The sequence below is a fragment of the Dysidea avara genome, chromosome 1, assembly GCF_963678975.1.
Source record: "Dysidea avara chromosome 1, odDysAvar1.4, whole genome shotgun sequence".
NCBI classification, from domain to species: domain Eukaryota; kingdom Metazoa; phylum Porifera; class Demospongiae; order Dictyoceratida; family Dysideidae; genus Dysidea; species Dysidea avara.
In genome coordinates, this window is record NC_089272.1 from 9,120,099 (window position 1) to 9,140,278 (window position 20,180).

Sequence of the window (20,180 nt, forward strand, 5' to 3'; positions counted from 1 at the left end):
AGCTATACGGTATATAAATCAATGAAGTTTCACTGTAATCATAAATTGTGTATTCTGCACTTGGTAGCATACACAATGACATGCGTAATAAGTATGTACATAGTACTGCTGCGTACTAATAATGTGCATGTACAGGTGGAACTTCAGTTATCCAGACTCCAGCCCACTTATAATTATCCAGAACATGGAAATGACTGCTCTATAAGATCTAGAGTAGTAACGGTGCTATTAAATAAGGTTAGTTATACCAATACATATATATAAGTTTCAGAGATACAGACTTTTGGACCACCCCTGGTTAGTTACCCAGAGTGGCATGCAAACAGCCAACACACGCATGGCTATACTAGGAATTTTTTACTTCAGTTCATTAATTTAGTTTAAAATTTGCACGGAATTCTTAGCATACAGATTGCCATGCAGTATTTCCGTAGTATTTATAGCTAAACTATAATTACAAACAATGGCTACCAACAATCAATGTCATGGCTTAATTTCATTACATGTCATGCCTACAAACAATGTATTCTGCAGCATAGCTACACATGTACATACATACTAGCAACTATTTGGGTACAAGTGCATGAATGTTCAAATAGTATACTACAAAAACTGATGTCAATAGAAGGCACTTATGTTAGGATCCTATAGACGGGTGAGATTATTTAGTAGTATTGACAGTTTCGCTATGAAGTTTTAAATGTTTCTTAAGGCTATAGTTTGTGGTGTAGGCTTTAGGACAATGCTGACATTTGTAGGGCTTTTCCTTTGTGTGGCTTCTTGCATGATGCTGTAAATGTGATGATCTTTTGAAAGCTTTCCCACAAATATCACATTGATGGGGCCTCTCTCCAGTATGAACTTTCAAATGCTTTGTTAAATATCTTTTGATTGTAAATCTCTTGTGGCAACTTTCACATTGATAAGGCTTCTCCTCAGTGTGGGTTTTTGAATGTTTGTGTAAATAAGACAAACATCTAAATGATTTTCCACAATCTTCACAATGAAAGGGCCTCTCTCCAGTATGAACTCGCAAATGTCGCTTTAGGTAATCATCAGAGACAAACGCTTTACCACAATTATCGCATTGATTGGGCCTCTCTCCATTATGAACTAGTAAATGTTTATTTAAGTTACTTTTGGTTGTAAATCGTTTGTGACAATTTTGACACTGATAGGGCTTCTCCCCAGTATGAGTTCGTACATGACATTGCAAAGAAAATAATGTTGCAAATGTTCTTCCACAATTATCACAATGGTAGGGCTTCTCTCCAGTATGCACTCGCATATGCCTATTTAAACTATCTCTAGCTGTAAAAGCTTTGTCACAACATTGACATTTATAAGGCTTCTCTCCAGTATGGGTCTTTAAATGATATTGAAGCTCACTTGAGGATGAAAACACTTTACTACACTGCTTGCACTTGAATGACTTTTCTTTTGCACAAGTTCTTAAATGAATTTTAAGAGCACTAGATTGTTCAAACACTTCACTACAATACCGACACTGATATGACTTTTCATTCTTGTGAATCCATAGATGTTTCCTAAGCACCGAGTTGCGTGTGAAGGATTTGTGACAACATTGGCATCGGTAAGACTTCTTCCCTTTGTGAGTTTTCAAATGATATTGTAAATAATCTGATCTTACAAACACTCTACCACAATAGTGGCACTGATATGGTTTCTCCCCTGTATGTGAACGTAAATGCACTACTAAATTGTAGATGGTGACAAATGTTTTTTCACAATATCGACATTGGTAAGGCTTTTCTCCTGAGTGATTTTTAACATGAATTTTAAGAGTAGAAGGCTTCTCCCCTGAGTGAGTTCTCACATGAACTTTCAGAGAAGAAGATGTTACAAATGATTTACTGCAAAGCTTACAACTGTGAGGTTTTTCTCCTGTGTGAGTTCTTAAGTGAACCCGAAGACCGTAACATGTTGCAAATGATTTACTACAATGCTTACAACAATAAGGCTTCTCCCCTGAGTGAATTCTCAAATGAACTTTCAGAGCAGAAGATGTTATAAATGATTTACTGCAACGCTTACAACTATGAGGTTTTTCTCCTGTATGAGTTCTTAAGTGAACTTGAAGACCATAACATCTTGCAAATGACTTACTACAATGCTTACAACAATAAGGCTTCTCCCCTGAGTGAATTCTTAAATGAACTTTCAGAGCAGAAGTTGATACAAATGATTTACTGCAATGCTTACAACTATGAGGTTTTTCTCCTGTATGAGTTCTTAGATGCAGTTTCAGATTGTAGTCTACTGCAAAGGCTTTGTGGCAGTATTGACACTGATGAGGCTTTTCCCCAGTATGGGTTAGCGTATGACGTTTCAGCTTGCTCCTGGTTTGAAATGATTTACTGCAATATTTACAACAGTGTGGTTTTTCTCCAGGTTGAGCTATCAGGTGTAACTTATGATGATTACACCTTGCAAGTGTCTTTCTACAACACAGACATTCATAAGGAGTGCCTCCATTATGAGTTCGTAGGTGCTCCTGTAGATTATCATTTTGCATAAAAGATATACCACAGAATTCACATTGGAATTGTTCACTATCACCAGCTGGCAATAGTATCTGTGATTTTAAAGAATATGTTACTTCATGAGGTCTTGAGAGCGTGGATGTGAGATGGTTATTTTGTTCATGTCTCCTGATATGTTGTTGAAGGTTGATCAGTGTAGTAAACACTTCTCCACATTTTCCACACTTGAACACTTGTGGATTAGCATCACAACAAGCTTGACTGTACTTCAAGTGAATATCAAAATCACATTTTTTCACAAACTGTGCTTGGCAGTGAACACAAATGTAGTTGGCATCTGCAAAATTTACATTTTAATGATATTACAATTAGTATAGCTTAACGATATACAGTAAAGTAGGATCTCGATTCTCACTTATCCTATAGCCCTCGATTATCCAAAGACTGTTCTATTAGAGTATTTTGTCAACAGGTGTATATTCTATTAGAATAGTTGAACGAAGTTGTGTATATAAATGAATGGTATTTATTTATCTGCTTATCTAAACATGCACTCCTATGATTGAACTGGCACACAGGTCCTTGGATAATGGAGGTCCCACTGTAACATCCTTCTTAACGCAAGCCTGTACTCACATCTGAAAAGTGGTTTCTGAAATTGGTCTGGAGAAAATCAAGTGTCTGCATGTCTATCCATGTAAAAGTTTTAAACAAACAAGTCAGCTACATTTTATGAACAAAACCTAGACTGTATCGAACACTCATATAGGTTAGCTAGTCATTTTCATTGGTGTTACTTAAACAGGGAATAATGTGGCCAGTCTAATGCAACCCACCCTACAAAGCTCAGCTACTGTCATACATTTTTGTGAATATTCTAACAATTTAGTGGATGCATGACCTTTGTGACTTGTGAGTAAGACTGGTACCAGTATGTAGCTTAATAATGGCATCTCCAGCCTTGCAAGAGATGGATAATGCTTACTATTAAGGAACTTAATTACAGAACACTCTGCTACAAACTGCATACAAGGATGTCATTAGGTTCCAGAGGTAACTCAGGCATGCATGATGTCGTCGCTAATAAGGCCACTTTGTTACACAGACCACCTCTGTACAAAGACCGATTCTGTAGAAAGACTTCATTACAAACATGTATTTCATGACTTTTATGTGTCACAAAACTTAAGTTTCTTCGATACACTTCACTTGCATGGTCTGTTGCAAACTAACTGATTTACACCTAATGACTCTTAAGTGACTCAATTATGGTAGAATGATATCACAATGACCTTACTGTAGGGTCATAAAGTAGGCCATAAATTTTCTGAAGCCTAGATGTTTGATATGAAAATAGTCATAAGGTCAAGTCCTGTCATGACAGGAGTATGCACCTGAGACCTACAGTAATTATACTTGTCATACTCATTATTACACATGGTCTTTGTAAAGAGATAGTCATTGTAAAATGTAGTCTTATTGATGATGTAATTAAGTATACCCTTAGCTAACTTTGGGACTTAATTACAATGTGGTCTTTGTAACAAGGTGGTCTTTAAGAGGTGGTCATTGAGCAAGGGTTTTATTGTAGCATACACAGTATGCTAGATGAATTTCATTTTCCGTTTCCAGCATCCATTTCTACTATTTCCAATTGTCTGCTCATGCTTGCCAGGAGACACACAATAACAAAATGATGCTCTTACCAATAACATAGTCCACTGGTAGTCCCAATAGTTTGACATACTGCTCACCATACCATACTAATAGTTCTGTGCCTGGTAGAATATCCTTAATGGTGTAGCAGTAAATATTACCCTGGTATTGGAATGATAATAAATTCTGTTCTTCTTCATTTCCAGCATAATTGATAAATCTCAACCAACTAGCATGATCCTCATTCTTGGCATCAATGTAGTATGACTCAGAAACATTTTTCTTTACCTAGAAATGACAATTATACACAGTAAATTTTATTTGAGTAGAGACCATAGTAGAGAGAAAAGTAATGAACAAGGGATGATGCCTACACATGTAACCATAACAGTGTAAATTAGGATCTGTATATTTGTTTATCTACTTTTTATTCAAGGCACAATTGGAAACACTGGAAACGGAAATGGTCAAATAGTTATATACGTGTATCCCAGCGTAAAAACCTCACTTAGTGACCTCCTCTTAAAGACCACATTGTAATTAGATTCTAAAAGATAGTTAAGGAATACTTGATGATCTAACGTTTTAGACCACTTCATGGTCACCTTTTATAAAGACCACCTCTTTACATGGTAATATTCAAATATGTACTTTGTGACTCACAGAAAGGGATCACCAGAGTGGATTATAACGGTCGGCCATCAGACATTTACCAATCAATTAGCTGAACCAGTCAAGGATGGCCAACCACTTTCCGCTGAAAAAGATCGATATACTTTAATAGAACAGTCAGTGATTCTAACAGAGCAGTCTAAAAATGTACTTAAAAGGTCTAAAAAAGCAAAAAAAAAGTTGTCTAGCTTGGAGAATCGAACCTGCACCTTGTTATCTGTACCATTCCACCACATGTTCATACACTGTTTAGGTGCTCTAAAAGGGGTTTAAATGTACTGCAGTATATGACCATAATTGATATAGATACATGTCACAAAACATCGTATTGGATAATTTCATATCAAATCATTACAATGTAGATTATTATGTACGTGGCTTAACAATATGGCTGCTGAAGGAGTTTTGGGTGTCAAAATGCTCGCATCTAAGTTTTGAAAAACCAAAATTTTTCAGGGAGCATGCTCCAGCTTGGCATGCTTACATCAGTTACACATGCTGCTAAGCATTGCCATACAATGTCAGATCATGTCAGATCAACTTTAACTTTGATCTGACATGATGTCATAATCCTCTCTGGGGGTCACCCATATTTTGGTCCACACTTCACTCAAGTCATCACTTAGTTTGTACCAGAATATATCACAGTCTATGTAAGTGAAATGTATCTAGTCACTACAACCTACTGATCAATGAAAAAGAAGTCTCATAAGGAGATGATGACCTTTAGAGCCTAGCTGACCTAGCTGTTTTGATAAGTCATGAAATGATTGATGTTTGAAACTTAGGTATTATTACAATGTGGAAAGGTGGTCCTATAAAAGGTGACCATGAAGTGGTCTTATAAGGTAAGTATGCCATAGCTATCTTTGAGATCCAATTACGATATGGTCTTTGTACAGAGGTAGTCTTTAAGAGGTGGCCACTAAACAAAGACTTTACTCTATAGGGTACATTTACATGACGATTTGACCATTTCTGTTTCCCATTTTTAGTTTCTATTTTCACTGTTTCCAATTTCCCTAACCTTACAAATCTGGTCAAGTACCTCTGGCCACACAGTCTGGCCACTAATTAGTTCAAAAACATCAAACAAAACCAAACACCAGACCAACACAGGAAGTCACAACACAAAGGTAGGTAAATACAGTGGACCCGGGTACCGAGGACCCGTGAGTATCCATCTCTTCTTGGAATTTTACATACTTCACAATCTCTATACTTGTACTAGGTACCTCTGCAAGTAGTCTTGCATAATCAATCCACTTCTCCCCTGTCATAGTGTCTCATTTAAATCAGTTAGAAATTATAAGCACCTCTGAAAAAGTGACTGCATTTATAGGCCACCCACCTGCTGCACAACGAGCATACTAGTAGTGATGTGTGATACGCCTGAAATGGTGTATCTGTATCTAATAGCTGTGTAGTCACGATACGATATCGATATGTGATACAGTACATCCTTTGTACAAAAAAGCCAAGTTTAATTAAGTGCGTGGGTGGCTGAAAATTATTTTATTGTTTAGTACCAGCCATTACACCATTGCAATATTATATAACAAGCTTAAGGAGTCTAGGAAACAGGTAAAAACCCCAGCTACACTCTTAACTTGAAGAAAGCCAGACCTTCATATTTCCGTGATTGTGCAATCAAAATATTGATACGTGTACGTGTGTATCGGTGCGATACAGCTGGAGTATCGCAATATTCCGATATATCAATAAGTATCGCACATCACTACATACTAGTCTATTACGTCAACTTGCTACTAAAATTTAGAGACATTGTGCAAATACACCACGATGTAATGTGCCTGGTTGTGCTGGACTGAAACTTGCTTAGCTTGCCAATTGCTATTTCCCCCTGAACATTTTTTTACACAATGTTTCTAAAACTTAGTAGTGAGTCGAAATAATAGATTAGTATGCTCAAACTACAGCAGGTGAGTGGCCTATAAATGCAGTCAGTTTCAGATACATTTTTTCAGGGGAGCTTATATTTTCTAATGGGTTTAACATCATGTGAGACACCATGACAGGAAAAGAAGTGGATTAGACATGCAAGACTACTTGCAGAAGTACCTAGTACAAGAGTAGAAGATTGTGAAGGGTATAAATTCCAAGAAGAGTCAGGTTCCCCTGGATCCTTGGTCCCCAGGTCCACTGTTTTTACATACCCACAATACAAAGCTAATACATCAAGGACTGACAAGGAGGTAAATCACCCCGGAACGAATAAACACACAACACTGCACTCGTCTGAATAAAGAGAAGCAGTAAAACTGTTGGGTTGAGTCAGTATATCTGTATACCACATGCTCGTTCGCCAATAAATTAAGCTAACCAAGGCTATTATAGCGCTGCACCACTCAACAATGAATATCCAACACTTCACCTGCACTCGTCTAAATGATGCTAAGCAATACAATTGTTGGAGTGATTGGCATAAATGATGGCAACTCACGCTTGTGCATGGCAAACGTGCTACCAATGAACAAACTAGCTAACAATGAATTAACCATCAAGACAGTAATTAGTCAGTAAAATCATTTCTTTGCACACAACGCTCAGTGGTAGCCAATATATTAACCTTGCTTTCTTGTTCCTTCCATGTTACAAATGGACGCCTTTGATCTGTGCACTCCCCACGTCACAAATCAGTTATACCACATCCATATGGTTTGTCTCTGATTTGTGCCCATAGGTGTCATGTTTACAAATCCGATACAAACCTCATGGGTGTGTTACAACTATTACCTGTACACAATACAAATTATACATGTATTACCAGCTAATGTGCACACTGTAATTTATTCTCTGTAACAGAAATAAACATCAAATTTAGTGAAGTATTTGAAACTGGTCTCAGATTCAGCCTCACTGTGTTCCATTTTAAAAATGTCTGGGGAAATGCCCCCCAGACCCCTAGAAGCTTGTGCTTTACACTGCCATGCAATTTCACAATGGCCCATCAAATGTACTTTTGATCGGCCATCTTGTACTACTGTAACAATAAATTTGCATTGTACTGTTCACTGTGCACAATAGAAAAATTACCTCAAAGAAGTAACTTGTATCAGTTTCATCAGTTACATCTTCTTTCTGTACCACTTCTCCCTTGTAGGGACCAATCCTAGTCCTTCTGGGTATTAACTCTTTGGCAAACACTCCCTTGCCAGCATTCATAATGGAGGACATCTTCACTGTAACTTGTAGTGGTACTGGTACACTGGTAAAGGATTTTGAGTCTTGGTCCCACCCCCGGGATTCATCCAATGGTGTTAGAGGACCATGTACTGGACAGTCACCATGGTATGATTTATCACAAGTAACACAAACTGGAAATGGTAAAACAACATTAATGTTGTTGTATAACAAACAGAATAATTATCTGGTCAAACTTAACCGACACCCTCACTGTTATATTAGAGTGTTTCGATTCTATGCATTGTATATTGAGTAGTATGGTATTATTATTCATATCTAAACATTAGTCAAATATCACGGTATTCCAGCATATAGAAAAAAGTCACATGTATCATGCAGGATTCTGCCCAGGAATTCTCAAGTGTCGGCCTAAAATTTAACATTGACCCATATGCTGTGTGTTGTGTTAGACTGTAGTGATGCAACGGTATCACTTTTCACTACCAATCCGATACCAATACACTTGAAGCTGGAAATGGCCGATACAGTTTCAACTGTACTAATAATGGTAGCAACTGGCTTCTTTCGTGGGATCTTGCTTAACTCAGTGCGATGCGCTATGTACACCGCCATCTTGAAAAGTAATTACAGTAAATGACATCATTTATAGTATCAGTTGGTATCAGACATTTATAGCCTTACCGATACAAGTCCAATACTACCAAAATGGGGCCGATACTGATACTAGTATCAGTGAATCACTATTAGACTGTGTGTTATATTAGAGTATATCACAGCATTAGTGATGATATACGAACTAGATACTGGTTGTATTTAAGAAGGCAATGGTCAGATTTTTAGAGGCACTGGTTGTTTTGAACCACTGCTGAAGAGTGTGGGTAGAACTCAGACTGTGAAATATTGGTGTACACTCCAATTGCTTTGTATATAGAGAAACAAGACTCAATATCTGTTGTACCACTTGCTAGTAAAACACTTTTTTCCGATTTTCATCTGTTTGTTTACAAATGTGATGGAAATAAAGTTTGTTTGTCTTTCAAATAGCCTTCTTGTTTGTGCATATGGATAGATTTAGGGCTAGCACTACACTATAATGGATTCACTACTGAAGTGCTGAACATGCTAAGTTGACTCTTGTCTTTGTACCCTTCTTCACTCATTAGTTATGATTTGATTAACTAATCACCTGTATTATATTTTCAACTATAACTGCTCTACATATCAATTTTGTGGCTGTTCCAACTGTCTAGATCTATAACACTTTTATACTCCTGACATAACTCCAAGAGTATTGAACATATTAGGCTGAGCACTCCACTCCATTATTACTCTAGAGTAACAAACACTTTAAACATGGCAAGTTTCGCTCAGCCATTTGGTCAAATATAATAAATGTAACACTTGTAAATATGTACCATATATGGTAACTTCACTTACAGATTACATCGTCAATACTAGTGTCATTGCTACTCCCAGAAGTAGCATAATTCAATGTCTCCATCCTTGTCATATTTTGTTTCAGTGGAGCGACCACTACACTGCCGTCTGCAAATAAACAAGTACACTTACTAACTTCATAAACAAGATAAATAACATACCGTATAGTAAAAAAACTTTGGCAGTAAAAAAGTGTGACGAAACCCCACTGTTGAATAAATTGGCAGAAAAAACTTTGGTGATTGAAATAATATTCGCCAAAGTTTTTACTGTACAGTACGTAAGGATAAGGTGTCAACTCATCAGTTAAGTAGTGTATAAGTAGCTAGCATTGTTTTTGTAGCTGTACTTTAGTAGCTACTGGTCTAATGACGTGCTAGCAAAGACATGCTTCTCTCGCGGCTTCTCTATCTCCTGCGATGCCGAGAGCAAGTGTATTTGTATTTTCAGTGAACTCCAGTAGCAGAGGTTATCACGTATATCAAACTATTTGATATACGTGATACAGAATATACTGGCCGGTAAACAAAACAAAAATAATAAAATAAATTGGCCAAATCCATCACAAGACGATGAACCATAGCTGAAAAGCAAATGGGAAGCCGGTTGGAAATGCTATCCCAAGGAGTGCTTACAACTGTGGGACACATTCCTAGGAAGATCTCCAAAGTCAGCTCGATCTTTATTACATGGTGGTACGCCTGACTACGAGCTAACCTTCATCTCAAGTTTTAGGGTGCTCGTGTGATCATCTAAAATAATTGGCAAAAAAACTTTGGCGAATTGAATGCCATTCGCCAAAGTTTTTTACTATACGGTATTATGCACATTTACGGTACTGGTTCACTACTGCTGACCCACTGACCCAAATAGCAATCCGACCTAGGATTAATATAAAACCGAGGTGTGCATATAGCTATTTTGGGTAGTCTCATGTGAAAGAGATCGATTACAGGAAATTTTCCTTTCCCTACCTTTCTTGAAATGTAAAATTTGTGATTTTATGCTAATAATCATTTAAGTTTGAATAGGGATCATAGAAAATTGAATAATTTTAAAAAATTGCATCGACCTATTGAAAGCATTTTATTATTGTTGCTGTACTGAAGGCATTTTTAGACTTGGATATACCTAAACAATACTGCCAAGGTACCATGAAGGTATTGTGAGGTGGTTTCTGGGTGATACTTTTTGGCCAAATCTCCATGATCCCTAATATTACTATGTACCATGCTGTATGCTTGGGATATATCACAGAATTACGCACACCAAAATTAATACTAGAGGTCTGGTCATGAAAGGTTAACACAAAAGGGTAGTGTTATGCATTCCAAGTTATTGTCTACTGCCTATAGTGCTGGCCTATAGTTTATTTTTGATCACAGTTGGTACTAACAGGAACTTTGGCATTTATAAGTCTCATATTCACCAACAACCAACAACTGTAATATAACACATAACATGAATATTGTGGCAGCACAGTTGATGAAAACTGTAGCTAAGAGGCCATCAGTACCCGGAATACTGAGATAACTTTTGAAGCAACCCACGAGTCTGAAATACAAAGTTTCCTCGGTGCATGCCCTAAACCTTCTCCCAAGTCTCACAACACTTTGTTCCCCCGAGTCATTGCTAGATGAAGACCTGCAACACTGTACTGTATGCCAAATAGATGAGACTTACTTTACACAGCCCTGGACCATAGCCACACTACCACATCCTTCTAATACATCATTGTATTACTTAATAGAATAATCAATGCATTAACTTCTAGTCAGTGTCATAGGAATACAGGTGTAGCTATTCATAGGGTACATCAGAAAACAACTATTGTTGACCGCTCTATTTGATCAAATCGGTACAAGGTTCTGCTACCATAAAAGGCTATTGGTAAAAGCGGAAATTCGGGATTCCACACTGATTAATTTTATCACGTGAGTCATATACGTATTTGAGTCTTTGGCATGGCGTGTCAAGCTGGAATCAATAAAGACATGTTGGAATAAACAGAGGTCAATTCTTCAGTAGTACAGAAACACAAATTTACTGGAAGTGAAACATACGTAGCTGCAGTATTGACAACAATTAAACAAAAGAGACATTGTAGCAGAAGGAATTAACCAGTGGCAATTAGACTGGCGAAGCTATTTGCTTAAGGATTTGCTGCCCGCCATCCACCCATTACACTTCACAATACTCTCACCTGGCATGGTGCTCAGCACGATTAAGGTGGAGTCAGTAAACAACACATTAGCTCTGTTAAAAAAGTCCTGCAACACTGGCACACGTACAGCAACAATTCAGTGATGAGTAGCATAGAGCTAGCTACAGTGTGCCATTCTTGCTATCATGTTCACTAATGGCACTTAGCAATTAAGCCAGGATTTTGCCAAGGGAGTAGCTCGGGGAGTACTGTAGCAGTCACTGACCAGCTTCCTATCTGGTTCATCTGCAGCGAGGTCCTCTGTGTCGCTGTTTTCATCCATATATAACAGGACACTGTTTTACTGTAATGTAGTATGCTAGAATGAAGTTACTGCTAGATGCAAATGTCTTCACTCTGTCAATGCATCATGCTAAGACTCAATAATAAGAATCACGTGATGAAATTGAAAGATGTGGAATTCTGCGTTTTACCAATAGCTGTACTTTCCATTAACTTTATATGATTAGCTCCATTAGTCTGTTCCTAAACACTTTCTAATCTAGCACTCTACTTGTCCTTTTACATACTAGAATAGAATTAGTCACGTAATCTCCCACTCCCTCATCACAGTTTGTTCTATTCTTGTCCTATTCATAAGCTCCATTACAGTAACAGTTTTTCACATTGATGACAACCAGGTAGCTAGGGAATGCTTACATAATATCAAGAGGGGAAGGAATAACATCCAGACACTCAGATTGCTTAGATGTCTGACCATACAGTAGATTGCAAGATAGCTGTCGTTAGAATTTCTTTCACTGGTGATGTCACGTGAAAAACAGCCAATCTGATACTTTGTAAGAATTTGAAATAGTCCAATTGTTTATCATTGGCTGGTTTTCACGCGAGTCCCATTCAAATTTTTTGTACGACAGCCAATTCATCGGGACACAGTGTCCATCCAATGTAGTAGAGCAGCTAAGCAACAAATTTGATGAAAGCGTTCACTTTGTGATAAAAGCACCAAATTTTCTGTAGAAGTTGAGTAGGGTATACTATATCATTTGAGATATGGTGCCATGTCAAAATCACTGCCTTAGGGCATGTTTTAGAACTTTAAAGTTAATTTCTAGCTGGTCAGGAAACCATACAGGTGCATTTGAAATCTGCATTTTTGCTTAAATAGTATAAATGTATCTCAAATTTACAGTGTAATCAGAAAATGTTTCAAAATAATCTGTTATTAAACACTTCTAATGGAGCCAATACTTCAGTGTTAAAAGTACAGACATGATCCAATAGAAATAATATATTGTACATCTATAGCTTCACATACCTTGACCCGCCCTGCTTCTTAACATAATGACCTGGATGGTCACTTCCCTTGACCAGCTTTTGGATATGACCATCCGTTGCTTGTCTATTCAGATGCAAAGTTTCAGTATATTTACGATTGAGGCAGCTCAGAATACTTTTAATGGCTCCCCCAATACATTTTCTATTGATTGGCACCTGCTGTGGTTAGTCATAAAATGACCACGAACACTAAAACCTTTGATATAGGAAAACAAAAAGATATGCTAGCCTTGTAAACAGCATGTTTTTACAGGTGTTAGTGGTTGTCTACTCATCATAGGTTATGTGGTTGGCTGTTACAAGCTGCTGAAGTTGAAAAGTTCTGGCAAAAAAAAGTGTTCTAGTATCAAGGAATGCAAACAGATGCTTGTTTCTATGTCTTGATCGAAGAACAATACAAGAACAAGCATTAAGATCACCTGGATAGTGGTCTGCTATTTATTTATCTAATTTGTCAAAATGACAGGGTAACACCAAAAAGCATAGCCTGTATGAGGGTGCTTCCCTCAACATACATACATAACAAGACACATAACAAGAACAGTACAAAACATAACTACAGCAGAACCTTAACAGGACACTTGAAAATGAGTACACCTGCATAATCTGGACATGTGGTGAATACTAATGGTCCAAAGTATCCCTTACCATGTAACCTTGACAATTAGGACACTTCCGTTGGTCCCAAGGTGTCCATAATACACAGCTTTCACTGTATAACACAATTACAAGAAACACTAAATACAAAACAGACGATATAGGGCACGATGAAAAGAGCTCACAGGTTTGATACTCAGTATATCAAAAGACACATTGTTCAACAGGAATACAGTATTCACAAAAAACGAGAACTGGTAGCTGTTGATGGAAGATTGTAAAGGTACAACTGTTAGATCGTGAGCTCTTGTAGGAGACATGTTATGATGGTAATAATCAGAAAAGTTCAGGGATGTTCTACTATTGAAGATGTCATATAGTGTTCATACAGATACATAGATAGCTCAGTGATCAGTAAGCTTAGGCCAACGTAGCATATCAACACAATCATCAGGGGATTTATTCCACCTCCTAGAAGTAGGATCCCACCGGCTTCCACATGCCCATCTAACAGCACGATGTTGTACATTTTCTAATGTATTCCATAGAATCAATAAAATTATCTATTACCAAGCTTTGCAATCAGTTCTGAGTGGTTTTCAAGTAGAACTCATGGGTATCAATCATGGAAAGTGGTTTTGTAAAATCCTCAACTTCACGGCTCCATAACTCGCCAACCATTTATCCTATTAACAGCAGACAACAACAAAACGAAAGAGAAATCAGTGTAGTGTCTATCTATGTACAGAAAAATGGAACATACCATATACTTTGTAAGCAAAGGAGGTTTTATTGTCAGTTATCATCACTTTCCCAATGGCTTCAATACATTTTTATGGGCATCCAGTGGTTGCACAATATGCAATTAACTCAAATTGCATACCCAGACACTTATACTAGACTCCACTATTGAATTTGCCACTCTAACAATTGAATCTGTCAGGTCACTTTCGACAAAATTTGTTGCTTATTATTCCCTGTAACAAGATTGGCTGCTGGAGAAAACACAAAAACAAGATGTAGCAGCTGCTACAAGACCTTATCCAGGTACAATTATAGTAAACAACTCTTTATGAGGTTCCACTACACAACATTCCCAACTATACAAACTAATTAACTACTTGCAGACAGCCACCAGCTTCAGGTACAACCACCTTCTAGTGTCTCAAGCGTAACTCTCCATGGTGAAAATGATTCACTTTCGTGATGAATAAAAATTTTTTTTGAAGACAATTTAAGTGACAAATTATTGTGCCAACTCGATGCCAAAACCTTTAAAGAATAAATAATTGTATTAGGTGGCATCTGAACATCTATTTAATGCACATTACATACCCACTTCATTTCATTTTGTCACATTTCTTTTCCACTGACCTCATCAATTACAGGCTATAAAACTTGCAGCGAAACATTTCAACACATACAGCTTGTAAAACCGTTCTTTATACACAGACATACACGTGTCTCGAACCGAAATGGCCTAGTTACCTGGATTCGAGACTATCAACGGCGTTTGATCTCACCATAGATATTGTATTAATGCGCACACTAGCTATTAAGAAACTCTAGTCATTCACTAGCCTAGGCTACCTGCTGAGTACCGTACCTTCGCCTTCATGCGAGCCTTCATGTGGCGTCTTTTGAAAAGTAACATGATCCATATCGTCTATCACTCCACCTCACACACCTCTTCACGTTTCAATCACGTCTCCAGTAGTTGTTAATCGTCCTCGTCGTCCGCTCCAACTTATCTGAGCATGATCTGAAGGAGTCACGTGCTCTCGCATTAGACGCACGTGTTATACAGTACAGTAGATTGTAAGACGGTTGTCAGTTACGATTTATTTTGCTGGTGATATCACGTGAAAACAACCAATCAGATACTTCGAAAGAATTTGAAAATGTTTGTTCGTCTATCATTGGTTGCTTTTCACGTGATTCCTATTCAGAATTTTGTGCAACTGACAACCGACATGTATCATGTTACATTTGTGAGGTTACGGTGATCCAGAAGTACGTCCTATGTCCGAGTCCCTCTTAAAATGGACTGTACATCAGAGCAGTGTGAAAAGGAACAGCAGGAACATTTATTTATTTAATGGACAAGAAAAATAACATTAATTAAGTTAATAGGGCATTGGCCTCTCAGCATGAAGGTATATGTTGTCACGTACACTCTTTGTGGTTGGTTGTGGCTGAGGAATTTTATCACCAGTAAACAATGCAGATGGTTTTCGATACTTTCTAACCTTGAGTCAACAAAACCATGCCAATTAATCGTAGCTTTGTAAAGCATGGGGCAATCTTTGTAGACAAGTTGAACAAAAAAAAATACATGGTCACGAGGACATACCACGTTTTATTGCTGTTTACATCATTAACAATGGTTTTCTCTCTTGTATCAACCTGTACTACCCCTCCCACCACGTCAAATATCTTCACTTCCCACTTGACTTTCCATACACCAGACTGTTGCGAGGTCTGCTGTCCATATATATGTTGATACATGTGCTTGGTACTATGAGGAAAATGTGTGGATTCAATCAAAATTTGACTCACTGTATGTCTCACAATGGATAATTGTGATTGTTGAGCTGTTGTAGTACTCCACTGAAATAGGACAACATAAAGATGATGACATCAAAACCTAAGCAGTCTAGTGGCAGAAACAGTGATGGTGTGATCTGTAATTGTCATATTAGTCTATACAGACTACACTGTATCTGTACATGTACCAGGGGCGGATCCAGAGTTTGGAAAGAAGGGGGGGCACTTTGCTGAAAAAAGTTTAAGAGCAAAAAAAAAAGGTCACGACAATAATAGCTATAGGTATCCTTTGCCAAATATATATTACATCATGTATGTTATGTAAAATAAAATCCTTATAGCTTTATAGGTAGGCTACACTGCTTTATTAGAGTAATTGACTGTTCTATTAGAGTATCTCGATGTTGTATGCAATTTTTTTGAAGGTGGGGGGGAATGCCCCATCCTGGATCCGTCATTGTGTACTGCCATGTCCATACGTATACAATACTTCTATAACTAAAATACTGCTTTACATACTGTTTGCATGTATGTAACATCTATGGTACGTTATAGCATCAAATTCTTCAAAATGAAATGACTTAATTTTGCTATAAAGAGGTGATTTACAGTGGAGTAAGAAGCAATCTTAGACTGGTCAGGCAAGTAAAACCTTTAGAGAGATTGTTGTGAGTTGCTAAAGTATTGTCTTTAAATTGGTAATCTTCTACTTGTCTTCTTGAATAAATTATATAGTTGCATCAGTATAATTTATTAATATACAAAAATTTTGACTATTGTAATAGAGTGTTTGACTGCTCTATTTGAATATCTTGATCTTGCTGTGCCGTGCAGATCTTCCAGATCTACTCAGATGCCCCTGGATTATAAATTTAATTTATTGCACAACTTGAAGAGGTTACAATACTCCAATAATCTACACTTTGAGTCACATGGGAATTGTGCATGCAAGGTATTTTGCATGCTACTAAATTATATTAATTATGATGAAACTAGTATTTTGGTGATTCAACTTGTAAAGTACATGGGCACTTTAAAACAGTGTGTGTGTGTGTGTGTGTGTGTGTGTGTGTGTGTGTGTGTGTGTGTGTGTGTGTGTGTGTGCGTGGGTGCGTGCATGCGTGTGTGTGTAGTTTTCCTCTTACAAATTGTTGGTGAACTAACTCAACAGTGTTAAATTACTAGCTCTGGTAACTTAGCACTGTTGAAAATTTTCTTTGCAGAAAACTACCCAACTACTTTACAACAGCATGCATACTACTGTAAATAGCACTTATTAACTAACAACCATTAACTACTAACTAGTGTTGGGCGGTATGGCATTTTTGATCCCAGTATTTGGTATTGAGAAAATACCCTGGTATGTGGCATTTCATGGTATCCTGACAGTCAACTAATAACACACTTTAATCAACCTGGTATTGCTTTATTTGTGACAAAAACAGCCAAGTGTTAATCTGCATTACTATCCAATATACATGCTGGGTATATACGTACCACATGTAAAAGTTACTCATGGCTAACAGGTTATAAACGCATCTTACTAACATCTATATATACAGTTAATACTGTAGAGGCAAGCTGGAATTAGGTTGTAATCTGAAACCTCACAGTTTATTGTTAGGCTGGTCTTGTGGTCACATCCAAAACATTAACACATTACTTGACTAAATACAATACCTGATGTCTGGCTTCCCTCATAGCACAATACACTCATTCCAATATTAACAGTATATTACATTCCAAACGGTTCAATGAAAATACTGCGGTATATGGTATTATCAGTATACCACCCAACACTACTACTAACCAACTAACAAACATTGAGAAACAGTGGTTTTTCAGTTACTGCAGCTTTGTTTTTAGAGTACGTAGGACAACACTCCAGTTTCTGCTGGAGATTAATTGGACAGTTTCTAAAGAATTTTCACTTCATACTGTACCTAACACCCATGCACTATAAACTCTACTTGTTGCAAACTATTGTGTAACATTTTAACATATACCTCTTAACTACGTACATTTCTGTTGCTGTAGCAGCAAAACTACAGTGCTTAACCCTTCATATGCTTTATAAACCAGAGATCTAATGTATAGCTATTCACATGTTATTAAACAAGCACCTTTGTTAGTCGCAGGCCAGTTTACCATGACCCATGCACCTGATTTCAAATGTTAGAAGATTATGTATATAGCACAGTAACATACAATTTTAATAAATCAAAATGGTCAAACTTGTTTACTTGCACAGTGTACTATATAAAATTGCACAGTAGATCATCAGTGAGACAATACTCTTAATCAGTGCATGGTGTGAGGTTCCACCTCATGTGTCACAAAAGGTGTTCTAGATAACTGTACAATCTATATTGAACTACTCTACAACGTACACTAGATAGCAAAATAGCAGAACAGTCCATTTACTTGACAGTTTAATGAAAATTTTCTCCTCACAAGTTCTACAACGTATTAACCACATCAAGTAGACGCTTTCTGTGTACTGTTCTTCATGATTCAGCTTGAGTATATACAGACGTAACAGTTGAAACTGAGCCGAAATGGCTACAGAATCCTTGTTTTCAAAAAAATGTGAATGTAATTATTATAATATTATATAGTTATCTTCTTCCCTTGCTCTGGGCAACATAATCATGTTACAAAAGCTAACAAACAAGCATAACTTATTAATGAAAGTAACTAGTAACTATATACTTAATTACATTATATACTAAATTACATGGGATAAAAGTAACTAGTTACTTTTCTGAATTAACTACCCCATCTCTGCTCATTATTTCATTTGAGTTGTCTTTCTGCTGTTTTTCAACTATCAAGTAGCTACACCATTATGCATTGTTTAAAGTCCGAAGGAAATGGGATTTGTGAAATTTTGTTTAATTTTGTTTTATGATATCGAAAACTCAGGTTATGGATTTTACAATGAAATTTGTTCACAGCCACCTTTTCTAAAAATGTGGTCTGAGACATTGCAAACACAATAAAACAGTAAATTATGAAATACTAATGAGTAGAGCAAGGCATGAAAGCATAATGAACATTGTAGAGTGGGATATAGAACAAATGAGTGGGCAGACAAGTAAAAAATTTTGAAAGTTTATGCCTGGTTGCACTATATCAATTCTGATGGGAACTTGCCGGTATCTTAGGTTATGATCATGTGTAGGGACCCGCCGATTATGCTCATTATTTTACCTATTATGCTATGCTGCACTGTTCAAAATTTTGCCTATTATGCTTAAATTAATGCTCAATATTTACCTATTATGCTCAAATTATGCTCAATATTTATACCTCAGTTCTCATGTTTTTCTAGTAAATTTGCACTTTATGGGAAAACAGTAAGTTGCTGAAGCATAGACTCTAAATCCCTGCTTGTCAAAACCCAAGTCACGGAAAAGATCGATATACTCTAATAGAACAGTCAGCTGTCTATTATTTTCTGACTGTTCTATTAGAGTATATCGATCTTTTTCTGTGATATATATTTTGATAAGCAAGAATTTATGGTAATGCACAAGTGTTCTGCCTATTATGCTAGCATTATGCTCAATGCTTTCAGGCACCTATTATGCTCATTATTATGCCAGCATAATCGGCGGGTCCCTAATCATGTGTACTGGTTGGATGCAGATATATCTAGATTAACGTGACCAGGTATTCATAGTAGGCCTACATCAAATATATCAGCATAATATTCAAGCATAATAGGTTGGAGTGCTATGCCAGCATATTAGGGCTTAATTCCATGGAAATAGACCAATACTCCCTAATAGAGCAGTCAGCGGAAACTGCAAACTGCACTTAGATCATTGCTCTCTAATAGAAAAGTCACTTTATAGTGAAATACTCTAATAGAGCATTCACTGATTAAAATGTTCCAAGATAATTGAAACAAATGTTGCTAACTTAGGAGCATAACGCAAGCATAATAGGAACACTGAAAGAGCATAATGGGTGAAAATCTTGGGAAATTCCTGAAAGCATTTTGGGCAAAAATTTGAGCATATTTGACTCAAGCCTACCAGGTAGCATTTTATAAAACATTATTAACATCTCTTCAGTGTAGAAGTGTTATC

The 20,180-nt window shown here is 37.0% G+C and overlaps 1 protein-coding gene across 3 annotated transcripts; it reads right to left on the minus strand.

Moving 5' to 3' along the window:
* Positions 1-468: 468 nt before the first annotated feature.
* LOC136255098 (zinc finger protein 420-like) lies at positions 469-15,320 on the minus strand. 3 transcript variants are annotated; one of them, XM_066047820.1, is made up of 5 exons: positions 15,143-15,320; positions 9,438-9,545; positions 7,890-8,170; positions 4,211-4,448; positions 469-2,841 (listed from the first exon to the last, which is right to left on the minus strand). In XM_066047820.1, the coding sequence occupies exons 1-5, from the start codon at positions 15,195-15,197 to the stop codon at positions 662-664; spliced, it is 2,862 nt and encodes a 953-aa protein (XP_065903892.1). In that variant the 5' UTR covers positions 15,198-15,320; the 3' UTR covers positions 469-661. The 3 variants fall into 3 exon arrangements, with proteins under 3 accessions (XP_065903892.1, XP_065903899.1, XP_065903906.1); XM_066047827.1 differs by lacking the exon at positions 15,143-15,320 and adding an exon at positions 12,920-12,961; XM_066047834.1 differs by lacking the exon at positions 15,143-15,320 and adding an exon at positions 9,599-10,380.
* Between the last annotated feature and the right edge of the window lie 4,860 nt (positions 15,321-20,180).